General features: G+C 34.0%; 2 protein-coding genes across 4 annotated transcripts in view; one reads left to right on the top strand and one right to left on the bottom strand.

The window, feature by feature from the left end:
• The window catches only part of LOC134546263 (large ribosomal subunit protein mL52), a 41,321-nt gene extending 32,024 nt beyond the window's left edge, over positions 1-9,297 (top strand). For 2 of the 3 annotated variants that reach the window (XR_010079119.1, XR_010079118.1), the window contains one exon: positions 4,949-5,033. Coding sequence is in view for 1 of the 3 variants with exons in the window: in XM_063388965.1 (XP_063245035.1) it covers positions 4,949-5,036; positions 6,363-6,495; positions 8,974-9,117 (365 nt within the window). In the remaining 2 variants the exon portion in view is untranslated. Of the gene's footprint in view, positions 1-4,948; positions 5,037-6,362; positions 6,496-8,973 lie in introns of those variants that run through there. The other variant, XM_063388965.1, reaches the window with a different exon arrangement.
• A 781-nt stretch (positions 9,298-10,078) lies between these two features.
• The window catches only part of LOC134537394 (GTP-binding protein RAD), a 422,548-nt gene continuing 412,172 nt past the window's right edge, over positions 10,079-20,454 (bottom strand). The window contains exon 5 of the mRNA XM_063377809.1: positions 10,079-19,876. Coding sequence (XP_063233879.1) covers positions 19,614-19,876 — 263 coding nt within the window. The 3' untranslated portion in view covers positions 10,079-19,613. The remainder of the gene's footprint in view (positions 19,877-20,454) is intronic.

Below are 20,454 nucleotides of genomic sequence, written 5' to 3'. Positions count from 1 at the left end.
AAACTAAAATAAATAAGTAAAAATAACCAAAAGACAAAAAGCACAAATTAAGCAAAAAAATTGCTGTTGTCAACAGAATATAAACACCACAAAATATTCCGTAACAGGAATATGGTCAACAAACAAAGAAAAACAAAGAAAAATGTACTAAGAGAATGAAAAAAAAACCACAAATCATGATGACACAAAAATATTGAACCCAAAAAAAATTCAGCACAATGGTTGAAACGAGACAAAAACACGACAAAACGAAAAGACGAAACAAACACAATAGTTTTTCCAAAACAGAAACAAGCGACGTTTCGGGAACTGCTATCTGCTCCCGTTCTCAGGCAGAGACGCACATGGTACGAAAACACATTAGCGACTGAGTAGGGGCTGGTAAAATGAGGGTATTTATCAGAGAAAGGGCTACATCTTGCTCAGCCAAGTGATCACCCGCGCAACGGGTCCTTGAGATACCAGCTCTCATCGCAGTGGTTTTACTCACTCCAGACCACGAATTATGGTAACACTTGTTTCTTACAGTGAAGCAACGCATTTGGAGTACGAATATATTTACAAATTATGCATAGTCAAGTTAAATAGAATTTCTTAATTTCTTGGCTAACATATTGGTTGCGATATGTACACTTTCAAAACTTTTTTTAATGACTAGAATCAACTTGTTTTAGTGAACCACTTTTAATATTTTGCCGCCCCCTGATATTTGCCGCCCGGGGCACATGCCCCCCATGCCCCCCCTTAGTTCCGGCCCTGTCCCACATACTTATCACAATAACTAATGTAATTTTATTAAATGTATAGTCTATTAGTATTTTCAAAATACATTTTATATCTACATTCTCAAAAAATTTATGTTTACGGCCATGCAGGGCGCATTTTCTTTGAATTTTTTATCTACCTAGGTTAGTTATCTTCTCAATGGTATCCATTTTGGGGAGGTTTTCATTTATACATTTCCCCAATTTTTCCAGGCTCATTTTCTATTTCAACAACAAATTCAATTAGAATTTTTAAGTTTTCTAGCAATTAAAACTATGGAAGTAAGACTATAAACATCTGCTACGGAAACAAAATCATGTGTAATATTTTGAATACCCTTTCCATTTAATGTCCACTATAAAAGTGGTATTTTCAATACACTAAAATTAAGGTAACTGTACCAGTATTTGACACTTTAATAAGTGTTTTTCTAAATTTTAAATGAATAAACTAAACTAATGAAGCGAATCCAAATTGTGACATGTTTTATAATTTGTTAAACTTTTATTTACAATATACCATCTAGAAATCTGATTTAGTTCAATCAGCATCAAAACAATATTTTTTTTATGATGCGTATGCATATGCACCAGTATTAGACACCCACAATTTATTTGCGTACCAGTGTTTGACATGTTACTGTACCAGAAGTTGACACTTGTAAAATGTTTTAGTTGACTACATGAGTATGCAGATGACCAACTAAATTAAAAAGTTACACCGAATGGACACATGACATTAAATAATAATGGAATTATACATATATTAAAACAGATTAAGGATTGTTTTTAGAAGAAAATGATTCCCACTCAGTATACAACATAAAACTGTGTCTTACATTGTTCTCTAGCCTTGTACATCTAAGGTCATCTTAAAATGATATCTCAAACGATCTCCTGAACTAACCATACTTGGCAAGGGTAATTTGAGACCTTGAGACCATACTAACATCAGATTCAACAACCCTGAATTTTTTTTTTTGCATCGGTACAAGATTTCAAAGCCATGACTTCTGCTTCGGTGTCATTTAAATCTTGAATTATGCAAGCATATTTGTAACACTTTTTTTTCCCCTGGAAAAGATACTATAACATAGTCTCCCTTTTCAATATTTAGTAAGTCATTATCACACTCATTGTCAGAAGACCCAATAAGGCTGATGTCATCAAGACTATCCCCTGACTGCACCCAATCTTCTTCCTCATCTTCAGTTTCTGAAGAATCTTTTAGTAAAGATTTCTTTTTCTGTTGCTTCTTACTCTTCTCCTTCAACATAAAAAGTTTCTCTTTTGCTTCTTTCTTTCATTTTCTTTCTTCCAATCTTTCTTGTTTCATTGCTGTTTCTTCTTTCTTTTGGGATTCTTTTTTCTCATGATATAAAACCCACTCCTTTGAAGTCGCAACACTAGGTATCTTTTCTTTCTTCATTCTTTTAGCTTTCTGCACCTGTGGGCCAGGCCAAAACAGGGCTCTTTTAAATGGAGAAGGAATTATTTTCCCACTAGATGTTTGCTGAACTTTTTGTACTATGCCATTGTCCAAATTTTCTGTAGGCCTATTTTCAATGCTTTCACATTCAATTTCTCGTCCTCCTTGAGATATATCTAACGGTTTTTCCATTGTCTTAGATCTGACCTCTTGTCTACTATCTTCTTCTGGAGATATATTTTGATTGTTTTCCGTGCTCTTAGATCTGACTTCTTGTCTGTTCACATCTTCTGTACTTTCATTTGTGTTGTCACTTGGTTTTTCTTGACTGGTTTCTGGCATGCTGGCATTACCTTGATTTGAACCCAAAACTTGATCTTGTATTCTCTTCCATACACAAAACAATGAATGATCATGACTATCACCCTTCCAAATGCCATGTGATTTCTTGAAGGCCTCAAGTTTGTTTATACCTATCTTTTCTTCCAAAACTTTCAGTGCTACAACTAGATTCTCTGAATAGATACTGCTTGCTTTAGGATCTGTAAGAAGAGCATCCCTTGTTGGAAGCTTTGAAACGTCAATAGCATCTGGATTCCATGGAACCAAGCCACACTTTTTAAATCCATTTTGCAGCATCTGGGGTGTCACTGTTTCTGCCAAAACTTCCTTTAGCAATGGTGAAAAATCATGTCTTTGAATTGTGGGAGAATGTAAATGATGAAACGCCATTCGTGAACTTTCTGTCGCCAAGCCACCTTCATGCTATGAAAAATGGCTACATCCATTGGCTGAATGAGGTGGGTAGCATTTGGGAAGAGAGCTACCAAAATGATTCCATTTTCTTCGCAAAATTTTCTGGTATGGATGGTTAAGTGGGAAGCATGGCCATCAATGAAAAAAATCACTGGGCGAGGTATTTTCTCATTTTCAAGCCAGGGAAAGAAAACATTAGACAAGTATTCAAAGAAAAGCTCGCCTGTCATCCATCCTGAATCAGATTTGCCTACCCCCCAGTCAGGAGGCATACTTCTAGCAATTTGTGAAGGAATTCTCTCATATTTGAATATTACCATGGGAGGTGCTAAATTTTCATTTGCATTTCCTGTTACAAGAACAGTTAAACATTCTTTTTCATCGCTGTTAACTTGTTGATAAACATTTTTGCTTCCTTTTGCAACCAACACTTTGCCAGCTTTTGGGTTCAAGAAGAAAGCTGTCTCATCAGCATTGAATACACGTTTGGGTTCACTGAGAATATTTAGGGAATTGTTGTCTTCAAGGTAAATATATATCTCTTGAAACCAACTTCTCAGAGCAGCCTCTGTCACGTTTGCTCTAGAGGATGTAAGATTCTGAGCTACCCTTTCCCGTACTTCAGGATTTCGTTTCAAAAAGGACTCATACCATTTCCTTCCCGGTCGGTTATCAACAATCGGGTTTGGTCTGTTCAGTTCATTTATTAAATGTTGAACGCTGTCTAGTAATTCAGCTTTAGTAATAGGAAACCCAGCTTTGGCAACAGACAAAATCCAGTAAACCAGTAACTTTTCTTCTTCTTTAGTAAGAATAGACTGTGGTCCCATGCAACGGTCTAATGGAGAAATTCCTTTACTTTTGTTCATCAGGGTGACCCTCGGTACACCATGTAGCCTGGCAGCAGTAGCAAATGGTAATCCACGTTGAACATCTTTTAATGCCTTTTCCATTTGGATCATGGAGTAATCCAGCATTTTGCCTTTTATAGGAGGCATTGGCACTGAAATTAAAAACCTGATGTTATGTACCAGTAGTGGACACTCTTGTATTGTACCAGTGCGTAACAGTGTCAACTACTGGATCCAGTATTCAAAGACAAAAATTTCCACTATGTGGGTACTTCTTATACAGCAATGTAAATAAATAACTTGTCTTATATCACTATTCATCATTTATTATTTGTTCCAGTAGTTGACATGAACTGTCAACTACTGGTGCAACATACTTGTGTGTGTTCCAGTAATTGACACACCTAATACATAACTATAATTTTATTGATCACATAAGATGAATATTTTATTTAATGTATTTAATAACATGTATCAAGTACTACAACAGCAAAAGTTGTTGCTAAGATATAAAATACAATGCAGTTGGCAATAGCATGTAGAAACTCACCTGCTTAAGTATTTTTACAAGAGAATAGCACAATAATCATATTGCCAATACAAGTATACCTGTAATGGCTGACTAACTAATGCTTAATGGGTGGTTTCCTAATGTCTCAAGTTCACCATAGAGTGCAAACATCAGGTTACATTTTTCACATTCAAACATTGTTATGAATGCACCCATATACTAATTTCTTTATTATTAACTAAAAGATGTTGACTACTGGTACACTGTCAACTACTGGTACAGTTACCTTAAATAGCTTTATAACCATTAAAAATTAAAAGATGCCAGAAAAATCTATTTTAAGGTTTTAAAACAGTTATTTTCTCTCAGAATACAAAGCATTCCTTCAAACAGTATGGGTTGGTGCATTATTTCAAGGTTGGTAATAGCATGAGGACTAATTTCAGATAAGAGCTTCGTAGCTGCTTGGACTGAACCTCCAAGTGGTAGCTTGTAGCTAATCCACCACTTTGACATGGCTCAACCTCTAAAACCAATATAGTTTATCTAAGTTTTGTGTATGAATTTACATGAAATACAGTACCTACCTTTTTTCTTGGAAGTCCAAAATAATCTTGCCCCTTTTTAATGTTTTCAGGTATTAGAAGCCCAGTACCAGCAGTCAGCATCAGTCATAAAAAAGTTCCTAAAGTGTTGAGAACCGTGGATCGTGGCTGGAGGAAACAGTAAGTTGCTGGAACAGTGTTCTGAATCCACTTTGTGTGGAATGAGTGTGGCTCATTCACTTGACAACTATGTACTTGTTTGGTGGTAGAAAATGTGTATAGAATTATATCCATTATTTTCTCATAGCCTTCAATTGCAGTTTATGAAAGTTTGCTTGTTACAGTTACTTTGTACAGCTTTTGCTATGCTGCTTATTTAAATGCATTAATGGTGTGTATATAACTTTAATAAGTGTGGAAAATTTTGATGGAATGTGTTTGAAGAACTGTGCTATGTGTATCCAGATTAGTCAAGAAAAATCATGTTCACATATAATGTTTTTAGAGACTTTGTATAATAATTTGCTTTATAAGTTATATAAATGTTTCTGTGGAATATAAATGTTTAATTTTGAACACATTAACACAGATAAAGTTGTTATGTAATGAAATAATTATTCTTCATTTTGGTGTTGTTTGTGCATTGTCATCTTTAGTACCTATGCATTTTTTATGTGTTACAATTTGACTGTATTTTAATTCTTAAATGTAATATATATATGTTACTTGTGAATAGAAATGCAAGTTTAATATTGTGCCTAATTATGGTCATGCTTAAGTACTTGAGAGTTTCTTAATATAATATAAAAATTTATTTTGATATAGCACTTGAGAATATCATAATATATATATTTTTTTAATTAAAAAAAAATAGTACAGTTTTTGATTTATTAATTTAAGTTTCAGAAGGTGCTGCTACACCATTGGTTGCCTCATTTTCAACTACTAACTCAAATATCATTTCTGAACAAAGGAAGGTTACTAGTTGGACCATTGAGCCAAAATTGATCTTCAGATTATGTGGAATTACATAATAAATAAGACTTTTTTTTAGTGAACTCAGTAATGCAGTGTGGAAGTTGGGTTCAATTGTGTGTGTTAATGTATTATCTGTTTAAAATCTGTGGCCTATGTTTCTGAAATTTTAGATTTGTTGAAATTAAAAAGTCATAAACAGTAAAAAAAACATGGGGCTTGAAATACAAAGTGTGTTCTGTAATTATTTCTTATTAACTTTTAAGGTTTGATTCCTGAGGAGGTTACCCAAGATTTTTCACCGGTAAAAAACATCACGGCGAACATAACTTGTAATTAGTGTGATGTGTGTCAGGGTACATTACCACTCATTCCGTCAATTCACCTCATCTCTAATGACCCTGATGTTGTCGAGATGTATAGCTCTAATTGATTCATTCATTCATAAGAATGCTGGTGTGTGTTAATGCTTCCTTTGATGCCAATGTAGCCATGCAGAATGCATTGTGCTGAGAAGAGTTTCAATTGCAGGAGAGGGTTGCCAGAGAACCCCAACTCATTCGGGCCACTGACCAACTTGCCTGACTACTCGTTCAGAGACGGACGACCGACGCCGCTGGGTGTCGGCCAGTACCAGAGGGTGCTGAGACAACAGGACTTTGCTGTTAGTAAACGCGAAAACTGTGATGAGCGACGGTGCGTTCCAGCTGGTCGGAATACTCTTGAATTATCGCTAAATACTTTTACAGTCAAAAAGTTAGTGAAATATTAAATAATGTGTTCTAATATTTTGCCAGCTGCAGAACTGCCAAGTATTACCTACATATTACTGATTAATGCTTCCAGTTACGGAGCTACGGGATGTTGTTTATTTACTACGAAAACAGAGAAACTTAAAAACCAGTCTAATTATTGCTTGTATAAGTGTTCCTTATGATAATTATCGCTCATGTAACAAAATGCTCATGTATCAAAACAGTAAACTTATTTTTAAAATACTTATCATAAATTTAATCCAGAAACTTATTTAGGTTCTTTAATAATAATTAGTTTGCAAACTTGTGTGATTATTAAATAATTTAATGGATTGATTATCTCATTATTGTAGGTGAGTTAGTGTTAATTATTTTGTAGAGAGTAATATTTTGTGTGAACTTTATAATTTTTGTTTTACACATATTTTATTTTATGTACGAATTTTATTACTGATGGGTGTGTAGCATCCCGGGACTACATGAATCCCGACAGACAAGACTGCGAGGAAGTCAAAACCCTATTTATAAACCAAGGTGGGTTCCAGTACCCTCAGTGCAGAGCACCAATAAAAGTGTGTTATAAAGTAATTAAGAAATTACTGTAATAGCAAAAACTTATTAGGTAAGTTTTGGTTATGTTTATTCAGAAACATATAAAAAGGCAAACTGGAAAACAAATGCACAACGTGAAATAATACAAAAATTTAAAGCAGCTTGGGGAAAATTACAAGTAATGGTAATTAAATTGGCATGGCAAGATTAGCGCAATACAAAACTACCAAACGCAAATATTCAAGACAAATACAAAACAGTGCGAATTTCACACACATTAATATACGTCGTGGCTGTAGCCATTTATGGCACACTAAATATATGAAACATTATGCCTCTAAGAAGTATTAACATAATTTATAACAATTTATATTTATGATGCACGCATGCATTTACAACTAACTTTACGTTCATCGTACCAAAGCACACAAAAAGTTATAACTAAAGTACAGATACATCAAAAAGTTATACAAGCCTGTACTGCTCCAAGGTATACAATTACAAAAAGCATGATGTGATTGCTTTGACTAATGCAGGTGTCATTAGAATCTTCCAGTCATGAGCAAGCATTTACACGCAGCACGCACAAGAGAATTGCGACAGACACAAGAAAACCTGCATCACTTTACAGTGAACGGAGCAAAAATAATGAAAATAAACAAAAATAAGTTAAACATACTGAAAATCTGGCGTCCGGGACACACACACTTCCTGCATGGCCTCTTGGTCATTTGTGGACTTCAGTGCACAATAATTACATTAATTCTTCAAAACACAGAATTTATACTATTAAATTTAGTTGATGGTGATTCAAATAAAATAAATAATAAAGCAAAAAGCATATGAAGTATTTTTACGTTACTTTACTGCAGCCATCGTGCAACACACACTTATGACGACCCATGGAAAATAAAACTGAAAACTTTAGGTTGAACTCTGCCAAGCAAGGGTGAGGCTCCCATCGCAGAGTAACTACAATTGCATTATTCAATATTCAGGCCCGAATGAAGGCGGAGGCCTCGCCGACACCCGTACCTATGCCTTATGCGGGCACCACAGCGCATGCGCTAAGCGTAAGAGGGGTGGAGCACAAACAAAGTGACGTCACACTGGGCGGGGAAGGAGAGGAGGCGCCGGTGCATGAAAACACATCTTCGTCGTGAGGACTTCTTCAGGTTGTTGGCAGAACTGCAGCTGTACTAGATGTAAGACAGGTGATGATCAAATTTAATTCTGTGCAGTTTGTTGACTGGAGCGTCGGTCAGTAGTTTATTTCAAAATGTTCAGATCAGCTGTGAACGCACCATATAATAATTGCATTTGCTTGTTGTGTTATCTGGTTTAGTACAATTATGTAGGTTTTGAAGAAAGACTTCCTATTGTAGCTGTGTGGAATATGACAAAATATTGAATTCATCATTTTGAAATATTGGAGAACATAGAGGTTCTTATTTACATTAAGATCTTAAAATGTTCCAAAAGTTTATAGAAGTTTCCAGAACAGTTCCATGATAAATAGGTACTACTTCAAAATCTACCTATGCCTGTAGAGTATGATGAAAGGGATTTTTTTTCTTGGTTATGCCTCATATCTCTATGGATAACTTTTATTACACTTTATAGTTTCTTGTTCCCCCACCAATTTTTTGACTGATTGGATACGTCAGGGTGTTCAGCATAAGAATTGTCAGGGAATTTTGAATTCCCAGGAACATCAGGGCATAGTCAGGGAAATATGTGACAGGTTAGGGAATTTAAATGAAATGGTTAGACAAAAGCCAGACAAATGTCAAGACCATGGTGGGCACTGCACAAACTTCTGTTTTCGATTTCAGGAGAAAGTGGTGAAGCTGACCAAGGAAATTGATTTTGCAGTTGAACGATACGATAAGCTGCAACAGGAGGAAGAAGAGAGGCGCCAGCATATTCTCGACTCCAAATTGAAGCCTAAAGGGCAAAAACTTATTAAAAGTATTTAGTAAATATTATTATTGTGTGTATATATATATATGTTGTCTTCTCCAATTTTCAGTTGGAATATCAAGCTTGTATTATTCTAGGAACATGACATTTATTTGCATGTGTCTGTTTAATTTTGTAATGCCCTATGGGTAAGCGGGTGTATTGTCATTTTAATAATAAATAATTATAAAATAACATTCATGTTTGTTAATTAAAAATTTCCAACACGCTGATCTGTATCTGTTTGTCAGATTAGGTATTGTCTTATCAAGTGGTTTTTAAATCTTTCCTTGAGCATTAGTCATATTCAAGTTTCAACCATTTATACTTTATTTTTAACAAGTAGGTAATTATACATAGTACATGAAAAAAGTATAATTTATTTTTCTTTACCCTACAATACAGAACTTTGTTATTGCTTGGGGCAGTTAATTATATCACTTCCCATCCTGTACATATTTTATTTGCACAGAATATTATTAGATGTACTCCGTGCATAGGAAAAGGAATTTGAAAAAAGGTTACAAATAGGACCTAGATTGTGTGTATCTCTCCCTCTCTCTCACACATACACAGAGCGAGAGAGAGGGGTGGGGGAGGGATATGATTTTACACTAAGTGAATATCTGTTAAAAATATTTGTAGAAGAACAAATGCAAGGGAGATAATGAGTTAACATTTTAGAAATAGTCCTTAAAATAAAAGTAATGACAAAAAAAATTAATATGGCTCTAAGCATTAACTTGTTGATTCATTCCTTTATTTATTTTTCTGAAATATGGTTTATCATATTTAATGACGTGGCTGTCGTTTTTCACAAACACAGTGTCAATTGTCATGAAAAGTGAGTTTTTTTCCACCAGAAAAGTTCTTGATTTGTTCACCAAGAATCTCTCAGAAACCATGTTTTTGTTTTGGAGGAGTGACAGAGTTTATAACATGGAATTGGGTGGTTTTAAATAACAAAATTATGTAATAACTTTTTATGCACACATTGCTTTCTTCATTTTTATTTTCAATTACACATTCATTACTATACACAGTTTGTATATATAAAGACATCATAAAAAGAACTATGATTTTCCTAAAATTAAATTAATGAATGCCATGTACAAAATATAAAAAGTACTAAAAAGGCACTGTAGTTTCAAAATGTTTTGCAGTTTTTTTTCCTCTGATATTTCTACATGACAAACGATCGCTCATAATAGTTTTTGTTTGGTGAAACTATGACTTCCTGAAAGGTTATTTTTGATTATAATGGACTATAATAACTTGTTTTCTTCATTACCATAGGTAAATTTGTACTTGCCCAGTGTGGATGTGTTCTCATAGCATTGCTGATCGTGTGTGACAATGAACAGATTAATAATTGTTTGAATTACGTTGCACTGATAATATAAATGCAGAGTGGTACTGAAGCACTAACAGGTAGGGTCTTGCAACTTGTAGATATATTGTTCACGATAAAATGTTTATCAAAAATCTGAAAGGTGATAAAGATAAGAAAAATTGATAGTGAGGTATATTGCAATATTTGCATTATATCACATGTTGCCATATTTGCTATATGAATATTGAATAATTAAGATGTTTTCTTTTTGTGATTTCTGATTGTAGTTTGCTATGTCAATACAGTAGAACCCTGTTATAATGAATCTGAAGGGAGTAGGTTATATGTTCACTATAGAGGGGAAACTTTATATCTGGGAAAACTTTTATATTGGCAATACATACTCAAAAGCAAAATCTTAACTACACATAGGCCTAAGACAAGAAAATAAAGAATGAAAATACTCAAAGCAACAGTTTTATGAGCAAATGCAGATATTATTTTTAATACACTATACATGTACAAACTTTCTATTAATGGTTTTTCAACATATGCATATTTTCCTTTTTTCAGGCGTTTAATAGGTACTCTGTGACGTATTCGCAGCTTGAGAAAGAAGATTGTTCAGCTTGTTTAATATTGTACTTAATGTGGATGTTGTAATTCCCAGTTCCTTTGCTATTAACACGTGCGGGACAGTGAGGTTAAAGTCTACCTTTTCAATAATGTCCAGTTTATGTCGCACAGATAATGCCTTACGTTTTTTAACGCGTTTTTCACCCTTTTTTATGTACGTATTTCTTATTGAAGCACATTTGCAGCTTATTAAAACAAAATTCTTTTTACCGTCAAAAGTAAATAAACGAAAAATAACGAGTCTGGCGCATCAAAGATCACTACGTATCATTTAGTATCGCAGTTGCTATAGTTGGAACGAAATTTTCTCACTTTCTATGGAAAAATTTAGTCCACAGAGGTCTATCTAGTGGTAGTCTTACGAACCTTACTCGATCAAAATGTCCGAAACGTAAACGATAAAAATGAGACGTAAAAATATTGAATTTGCTGCTATAATGTACATACGTATTTGTGTGGCGGTAATTTATTTTTAATTTTGATAACATATTAAATGTACACGCGTTCGCCCATTCTTTAACAATGCAGGGAAAACTATTTTTATTTTCACCAGACTGATCACCATTTCTGGCTACACGTACCATACCGAGGCCACTCGAATACGACTTGTTTATAATATAAACGGTGGACAATCGAGTAGCTTATTGCGGAGAAAATCTTCAATGTGATCCTAAATAGACGTTTTGAGAAAAAAACTTGTAATTATATGAAAATATAGAGATAAATGTGCATTATGTCGGCAAAATTTGTTCGTGGTACGCGGGAAAACGTATCAACATTGACAAAAGTTGTACGCTATATCCAATAAATTAATACATAACCTCACATCATTTTGCCGGGACTGAGACGGAAATTCACAATAAACGGGAATTCATTATAGGCGGGTTCACTATAAACGGGTTCTACTGTATTTACGATACACGTATGTACAATACCTGTGTTAGCATTAGGGTTCTGCGAATATTCAGAATTACCGAATTCGAGTTCGAATTTTTTGATATTCGATTCGTAAATTCGAATCGAATTCATTTTACAATAATTCGACTTGACATTCCCCTCCCCTAATTTTAAAAGAAATGTAAATGGACGATTACATCTTCCACTTACAAAAAATTATACATCGAAACCCCTTATTTACGTTACCGTTATTTACGTTTTCACGTTATTTGAACCATTTTATTTCTGTCTCGTTTTAACCTCATTGGATGTAAAGCAATGAATTCCCGTTTACAACGCGCCTATTGCTTTACGCAGTTTACGCCGTTAGTTCTGATAAAATTGCTTACTAACTTAATTAATCCTATTACAAAGTAATCTGATATGTAAATCGTGTTTTAAAGACTTTTTTAAAAGTTAAAAACTTCATCTTAAACGTCTCGGGAGTCGCTTTATACCGCTTATAAAAACGTAAACAGCACCAATTTGGTTGTGTTGATTCCTGCATTTCTGTATAGAGCGCGCGCACGTAGTCGAAAATTGATGTCGATAGCTCGCAGCCTGCATGCGCGCGCGCTCTGTCAATAACCAAGTTAACCCTCACGATCGTTATGCGTATAGTTACAAATCACGTTCTTGTTACGGGTTTCTTTTCTTTTTTTTTTACGTTGAATAAAATGGTTTTATTGCATCACTCATTAATTTAAATTATTTAGCTTGCTTTCGCAAAGTCTACTTTTTAAATAAACGTACTTTCCATGAAAAGGTCTTGTTTTTATGGATTACTTTACTTTTTTTTTTTGCATAATAGTATTTTCCGTTCACTCTTACCTGAGTTTTGGAATAAACAAAGCCTCTTGTAAACAAACATTTGCATTGGCTGCCGTCCGCCGCGCACATTATTCGTGCCCAAGAAATAGTCCCTTGGTTACGTACCATTTGTAAGTATTTTTACACTACCTTTTTTATAACAATTGTTATATAGCATTATAGCGTTTCACCATTAATATAAAATACAGTTTAATGTGTCAGCAAGTATTTACTTACAATTATGTTAGCAGACGCTGTGTGTACAGTCTACAGTTGATACCCGGCGCAACAGTTGTATTTCGGATTCGTGCGCGCACGGTTTGTTATGGCTGACGCCGGACAAGGTTTTGTAAAGCACAGAACTGGAAAGCCTTTGAAAAGTGCACAGAAAACTATTGTGTTGAATGTTTTTAAAACATTTTCAGACAAATATTCGGATCGTCGTGTGAACGATATCGCGAGTTTAACTGCGGAATTTACGAGTGTTTCGAAGAGCAGTGTGCTTCTTGCAAGGAAAGAATTACAGGACTCTGGGACATTAACAACTCCCGGGAAGAAAAGGAAACTTGAGTATCCTGTTATCAAAACTTGTGATGATTTTGTGAAGACGGCTTTTAGGCGTAAAGTGCATAGTTTTTTCTTCGCAAATGAACCACCTACGCTGAACAAAGTGCTTTGCCGTTATTTTATTAGCACCACCTGTACTGACGTGATAACGTCTAATAAATCGATGAACGCCGGCTGCACGCACGAAAAAGTGTCCCGTTACGCACATTGTCCGGTTATCATGTGTCCCGTTACGCTCATTGTACGATTGCGCCGCATCTATCTCTCTTCCACTCGATTAGAACAACCATCGATTTGACTTTTTCGAGGCACATTAAACTTGAAACACTCCCATTCGTTTCCTACTTTTCCTATCATCGTCCTATCCTTAACAGAATAACACAGATTGGAAGAAGTTAAATAGCAAACATGTATAAAAGTTTTAGTTAAAATAATCTCTTCGTTAAAGTAATAAACATATTTAAATTAATGATTGCAAATAAAAGTAAATTCATCAATTAAATTGTAGATTTAATTTCATTTCTTCTTTGTATCCATACAAAGTAGTGATAATTCAATAAAAATTATTAAATTTTATTCATAAAAGTATGCAATCATTTCATCAATGTTTTGTTATGACGTCACGTTAAACTATCGTCCGTAAACCGACTTTACAGACAACCAATTTTTTTTTCTTTTGTACCACTTCCTTATGCTGTGATATTTTTATTAATATTTTTATCCTTGAAAGTCAAACAGGCTAAATAATGTGGCAAGTGAAGAGAGTTTTCTCTACAGTAGGCAACATAGTTATACCAGCTGCAGATAATTGTTGTTGCCGCACCATGTCGATGAACTCACCTTTCTACATGACGATTTGAAATGATTTGCGAAGTGATTTATAGACATATAATTTTAATTTTTTTTTTTTTTTTTTAATTTTTGAGAATCTGGTTGTGCTTCTTCAAAATAGTCTCACTTTAATTTTAGTTACTTGATTTAAACTGTGACTTATGTGACAAGTTTTTCAAAGGAGGTATGTTAGAAATTTTTTATGATCTATGTTATTTTAATAAATATTCCCAAATTCGATTCGAAAAAAATTCGAAACTCGTGAATTTTTTTGAAATTCGATTCAAATTCGATTCGAACTGAAAAATCACAATTCGCAGATGTCTAGTTAGCATTGTGAGTATTAGCAGTATGTCGCAATCAATTTTCAATATTTTTAAAGAGCATTATTGTGCACTGATGTTGCTATGGTTTCTTATGTGTTTTAATGATATTGGAAAAGGAATATCGCATAGACAGACTGAGGGATGTGAGTCAGCTAGTGCGTATTGCATCACTGCAAATGGTGATGAAGTGGGCAAGTTTGACACAGCTGAGGAGTGTTCTGGATATTCCTAACGAAGGTAACAACCAATTGTAACATGCAGTGCTTCGTAAACAGACCCGTAATTCTTTAGCTGTAGTTACACGAGTGATGTCTCATACATCTTATAAATTATTTAGCAGATCAGCTACTCAGAAAATTCAGATTTTTCACATGGAAAAAAGCTATGCAGGTGAGCATTTTTTCAAATATGTTAGATGAGCAGTATTTTGACAAAGCTTTTTAATGTTGGATTTTAACTACTCTCGAGTTTAAATAATGGGTCAAGTAATTATCAATTTACTAAAAGTGATGCAAAGCCTGAGGAATCATTGGCTCCACCAAACAAAAGTGAGTCATCCAGTGAGCACCAAAAATAAAAATATCGTATTAGCTATAGTTTTATGTACTTTTATTATGTCATAATAAAAACAATGTATCGTGTTTGGTTTTAATTTTTGCCAAAATTATACTTTAATTATGATTGCATGCTGGGAGAAATTAATTCCACAAAAGAATTGCTTAGTAACATGTTTTGGGTCATACCTGTGTAAAAACAAAAGAAAACAGTGAAAAAAATTAAGGATTTTTTGTGAATTTAACATTTTTGAATATATAGACATCGTCTGTTGTTGCTGAGGGAAAAATTTGTCTTTGGCTTAAGTTTCTAAAATTAAGCAAATTTTATTTTAAAGACAAAAAAAATGCAAACTTGCTCAATTGATGCTCACTCTCGGAACAATAACTGCACAACAAATTACTGTCAACTCAAGTACTACTGTAACTAATATTTTTTATCAAATTATGAAAGTTCTATATTTTCATGTAAATATCAAAGCTCTAAATGTTAATTACTTTTGACATGCTTGTTTTTTATTTCAGACAATAAATTGATATTTTGCAACAGGTTTCTTTATATAACATTTGATATTGGAGCTGTTTTACTGTCAGATATTGTCTTGTTAATAATGTACTTGAACAACAAATCTCAAGCAACCTACAACATTTAAAAATAACTATACTACAGGTAAGTCTGATTACACATAAACAGTCAAACAGTACATCTAGTTTAGTGGTGATGATAGGTATTCTTTATCAACCCAGCAAATGATTATGTACAATAATTGGATTTTTTTTTACATGAGCAGTACTAGTTTACAATTACACTCAACAGTAGGAATACTTTGTGTGGTTTCTTACATTTGTACTTGAGGTTTGAAGCAGTATTTACATTGTTTAACAAAATAGACTCACTGGTTCATCAAGCTGGTTGTGATATAAGTTTTATTTCAATATGAACTACACAAATTAAAATGTATAAATTTATTAGCATGGTGAAATTATTAAATTTGTTCCAATTACTGTAAAACAAAAAGTTTTAATGAGGATAAATCAAACCTTTAAGTTGAGCCTTTGTAGTAAACTGATTCTGTACATACTTTTAGTTAATTGATGCTTCATTGTAGTTATGCTTAAGTACATATGAAGACTTTGGTGAGTACCGGTACCCATATTTTGTGTAGGGAATAAATGGATTAATGAGAGACATAGTTATTACCTACAAAACACTACATATAAAGCCCTCTTGAGTCTATTGTAATTATGTGCACAGTAATTTTTTAAGCAGATAGGTATTTAAAATGTAAAATTTATTTTTTATTATTTGTGAATGGGTGGATCACTGAGAGATTGGGAATGCACCATCCCTTTACCTTTTTCAATTTTTGGGACTATGCAGTGTATAATGAAGAAACAATATTGTTCTATGCTAAGAGATGGTTATACTACTAAGAAATATGGTACTTCATCGAAAGTTCTTTTCCTCAAAATGTACAACTGTTGAAAGTTAAGCTAGGGCTTGCATGAATTGTATCTGGCCACTTTTGGAGTACAGACGTGTCATGAGTTTAAATGTGTATGAAGCGGCAAGTAGATCCTGTTTAGGAGATTAGAGATACCTGGTGAACACCTACCACATGACCCACTTGTGAAAATCCACGAAGGATCTGCTAGATATTGCATTAGGAAATAAAAACCTATTCCTCTATTCCTCCCACATGGGGCTTTCATTCCTTTGTTCTTGTGCTTGGACTGGGCGAACGGACGTCCGGAAAATATAATTGTGGGTGGGGGGGGGGGGGGGGGGGGGATGAAAGGTTGTTAGACTGGTGGGAATTGTAACTGGCCATTTTGGGTTATAAGAATCACTAGGTTTGTTTTACTCCAAGTCTCTTTTTGACCTTTTAACCCTCGGACACCCTTGTGAGTTTTACTTGCCAGAAACAGTATGGTGGATACTCGTTTTTCTCAATGCAGCAAGATGCTGTCAGGTCGCTCAGATCACGCCCTCGATGCTTCTCCCCTTGAGGAAGAGTTGCGAGGGCAAGTAGTCTGCTGGTTGTTTCGGCGCGATCACCTACTTCTGTGATGTACGTAATGTTCATTGTATTGTGATTTTTAGGAAAATGAACTAACTTATTTTTGTTAACATGTATTTATTTCATTACTACAGGTTTATATGGAGTATATTCGTATTGACAATATTACGTGGAAACACAAACATAATTTGATTAAGCTCTCATTTGTAGCACAATATTAGGTATTGCCTTATCAGTTTCACCTTCAGACGAATCTTACTTCGTAATTGTATATTTCAAGACATCTGTTTATGTGCCATGTGAGAAAAAAGTTTTAAAAAAAAGAACCCCAAGTCATTCTTTTTAACTATTTGAGAATTACCAACTTTTTTTGACCTAGATTCATTGCTTCTAATGCTTACAACTCCTAGTTAGCAAAAGAGACGGTGAGTAAAACAAACCTACTTTAATTTTGATCACAGTTGATGATTTAAATTATATGAAAACTACATATTTTAAACAGATATTACTTAAAATCAATACCTTATCTCTGATAAATAATATTCAAATTGTAATTTTTAATCCTAGTTAGACTTAATTAGTTTTTTTGGTATAATTGTTAGAGAAAATGAATAGTGAAATATGAAACCATTACTATGCATGTAATATTTGAGGCAAAAATCTCTTCAATACCTGCTCAGATATTGGTTGGCAGCACCTCAGTTTGATGGGAACATGAAGTCAATAGTCTTAAGAAATCTTTCATTTCATGAATATTTACAGTTATTTTCCCCGATTACATTAATTTAGTCAACAATAATACAGGGTACAGGTACTATTCCAGGAAGATATGTTTATGAGTTTGTTTGTACCATTAAAATGGTTGTTCACAAAAATTTCAAATTATTAATTCACAAAAATGTTATGTTTACCAAGTTTAAATGTGTTTGTAATTGCTGGTTTGGTCTTTAGTGGTAAATAATCTTAGTCTGGCAAGTTATTTAGTAGTCTCCTTAAACCATAGAGTTTACTATTTATAAGATAAGAAAATGTGTTTCCAAATAAGGCAAGTTTTCATGTAAGATTAAAGTTTTGTTTTAAGCACATCACAATAATGCGTAAGCCAGTTTGCTGCTACCATTGAAAGATATTTTATTATAGATGATAGTAATTTTTTATGTACAATTTTAAACATCAATATGAAATACTTCATCATTGTATACAGTTCATACTGTAAAATATCTGCTTTCCACACAATATTATTTTGGTATACTGTTTATTGAGTTTACTTAAATTTTTATGCAGCTACTTTTAAATATTGATGGTAATGATAATGTATTACTGGTATATGAATTTAAATAGACAGTTTCAATTACCAAACATGAATTCACGAAAGTAATGTTTGACAGAACAACACAAATTACATTTTAAAAATCCACTTTACAAAATAAAACAACACTGAACAAGATATTCTACTAGGGTCTCTGTTGAATTACTAATATTATTTTTTACTCATGTTAGGCAGTAGAAAAATATATTCAAATTAACACATATTAGTGATGCTAATGTAGGTTTATTAAAATGCTTCCTGAACTTTAAAAAAGAACAATGACATAAACAGGACTTCTTTCATAACCTCAATATTTAAGTATACATAGAATAATTACACAAATAAAATATTTTCATGACATGTTTACATTATAAACACAATTTTGTTATGGCATTTCATTTTTTTTTTTTTTTAATCTGTGTGATATACTGAGAATATGGAGCTGTAAAATTTTTTGATGGGGAGGTTTATAATGGAAGTAGGTAAAAACACTTGTTCCTTATAGCACCCATCAAATTATAGGTGAGACTTAAGAACTCCATATTGCTTAGAGTTATCAAATTAAAATATAATGATTCATTTTATTTCTTCTTTTTTGCTCAAACTTTAGTGGAAGAAAATTAATTTTATTAATGTGTTATAAATCAATTAAACATGTAAGCTTGACATAAAAGTACCTAATTAAAATTTTATTTGTATATTCTTGGTGCTGTTCCTGCTGCAGAATTAACATGAGTATGGTTAAAAATTGCATACCTAATTTTCTTAGTTTTTTTTTTATAATGGAGACTTGAGATGTACATAACATTTATCTCTGGGGGAACACTTGCAATTAAAACCAACTGTTCAATCAAACATGAAAAAAATAGATCTATACTTCTGTCTAGGAAGACAGTTAAGACAAGCAAGAACTTACATCGTATTTTACCTTACTGTTAAAACTAACTAAACACAAAATGAAGATGAAATAACAGGTTGAACCTCAATATTGTCTTACAGCTGTACTTCTTAGTTAAGCTGCGACAAAAATAATTTTTGCTATAGAAGTCTTTTTTAGAAATGTTAAAATAGAGATTGAGATTTTTGAAAATGACTTGAAAGACTGCATTAGAAATACCTTACACTGGGTGGATGGTAAGTGGCAGGATATAAACTGTAAATAAAAGTTAGCGCCGTCTCCGGTCAGTCCGCTACAAGACGTGCAGGTTCTCGCAGTTCTTAAACTTGGAGTCCTCCTTGCCGAACACCCAGGTGAACATCTGGCGTGCCTTCATGCTGGCGCGCACCACTCCGCGGCTCTTGTACCAGTGGACCGAGCTGTCGTGCTCGGCGTTGGCCAGCTTCAGGCGGATCTGGTTCAGGATCCCGACCAGCAGCTCGTCGATGTTGTGGTTTATTCCGACCGAGATCTCGATGAACTTGGCCCGGTAGGTGCAAGCCAGGCACTTGCCGTCTGCAGGGCAAAAAGTACCGCATGAGTCCGGAGCGATGGTCATCACTATAACTGGGACCATGGCATTCAGACTGAAACCACATTATACGAACCAATGAAGAATCCAGTGTTTGTGTAGCCCCACGCCCCATTTCCGAAGTGTGAAAGAAAAAAAGAAGAGCAATGAGCTGAAGTTAGAATTTGTAACTAATCCTCACAAACTATTTATTGTTAAATAAAAATTTAAAAAAGTACTTTTGTTGCTGTATTATGTCACAACGAGACCTTTCTCCCTTAGGAATAAAGGTTGACTTCCGAAGAATTACCTCCTCCTTTTCCATTATGAGCTAAATATGCCCATCCATGACACCATGCACGTAATCCAATGAAGAGGGTGAGGATGGCCTAAGCGGCTCAAGTAACAAACATGTTTTTTGTTTCACGAGGCTTCTGGATATGCCACTGTACTGATGTGTGTGGTGGTTGCGTGTGTATAATGACGTCGAGGCCTTGGGAGTGAGGAGGTGCAGTGCTATGACACTGGACTCTAGTTCTAATGGGCGTGGGTTTTAATCTCGGTCCAGTCATCCCGATTTCGA

This window comes from Bacillus rossius, chromosome 1 (genome assembly GCF_032445375.1).
Source record: "Bacillus rossius redtenbacheri isolate Brsri chromosome 1, Brsri_v3, whole genome shotgun sequence".
In the NCBI taxonomy this organism is placed as follows: Eukaryota; Metazoa; Arthropoda; class Insecta; order Phasmatodea; family Bacillidae; genus Bacillus; species Bacillus rossius.
The sequence above is the reverse complement of the archived record's forward strand: the minus strand, read 5'-3'. Positions and strand labels throughout refer to the sequence as shown.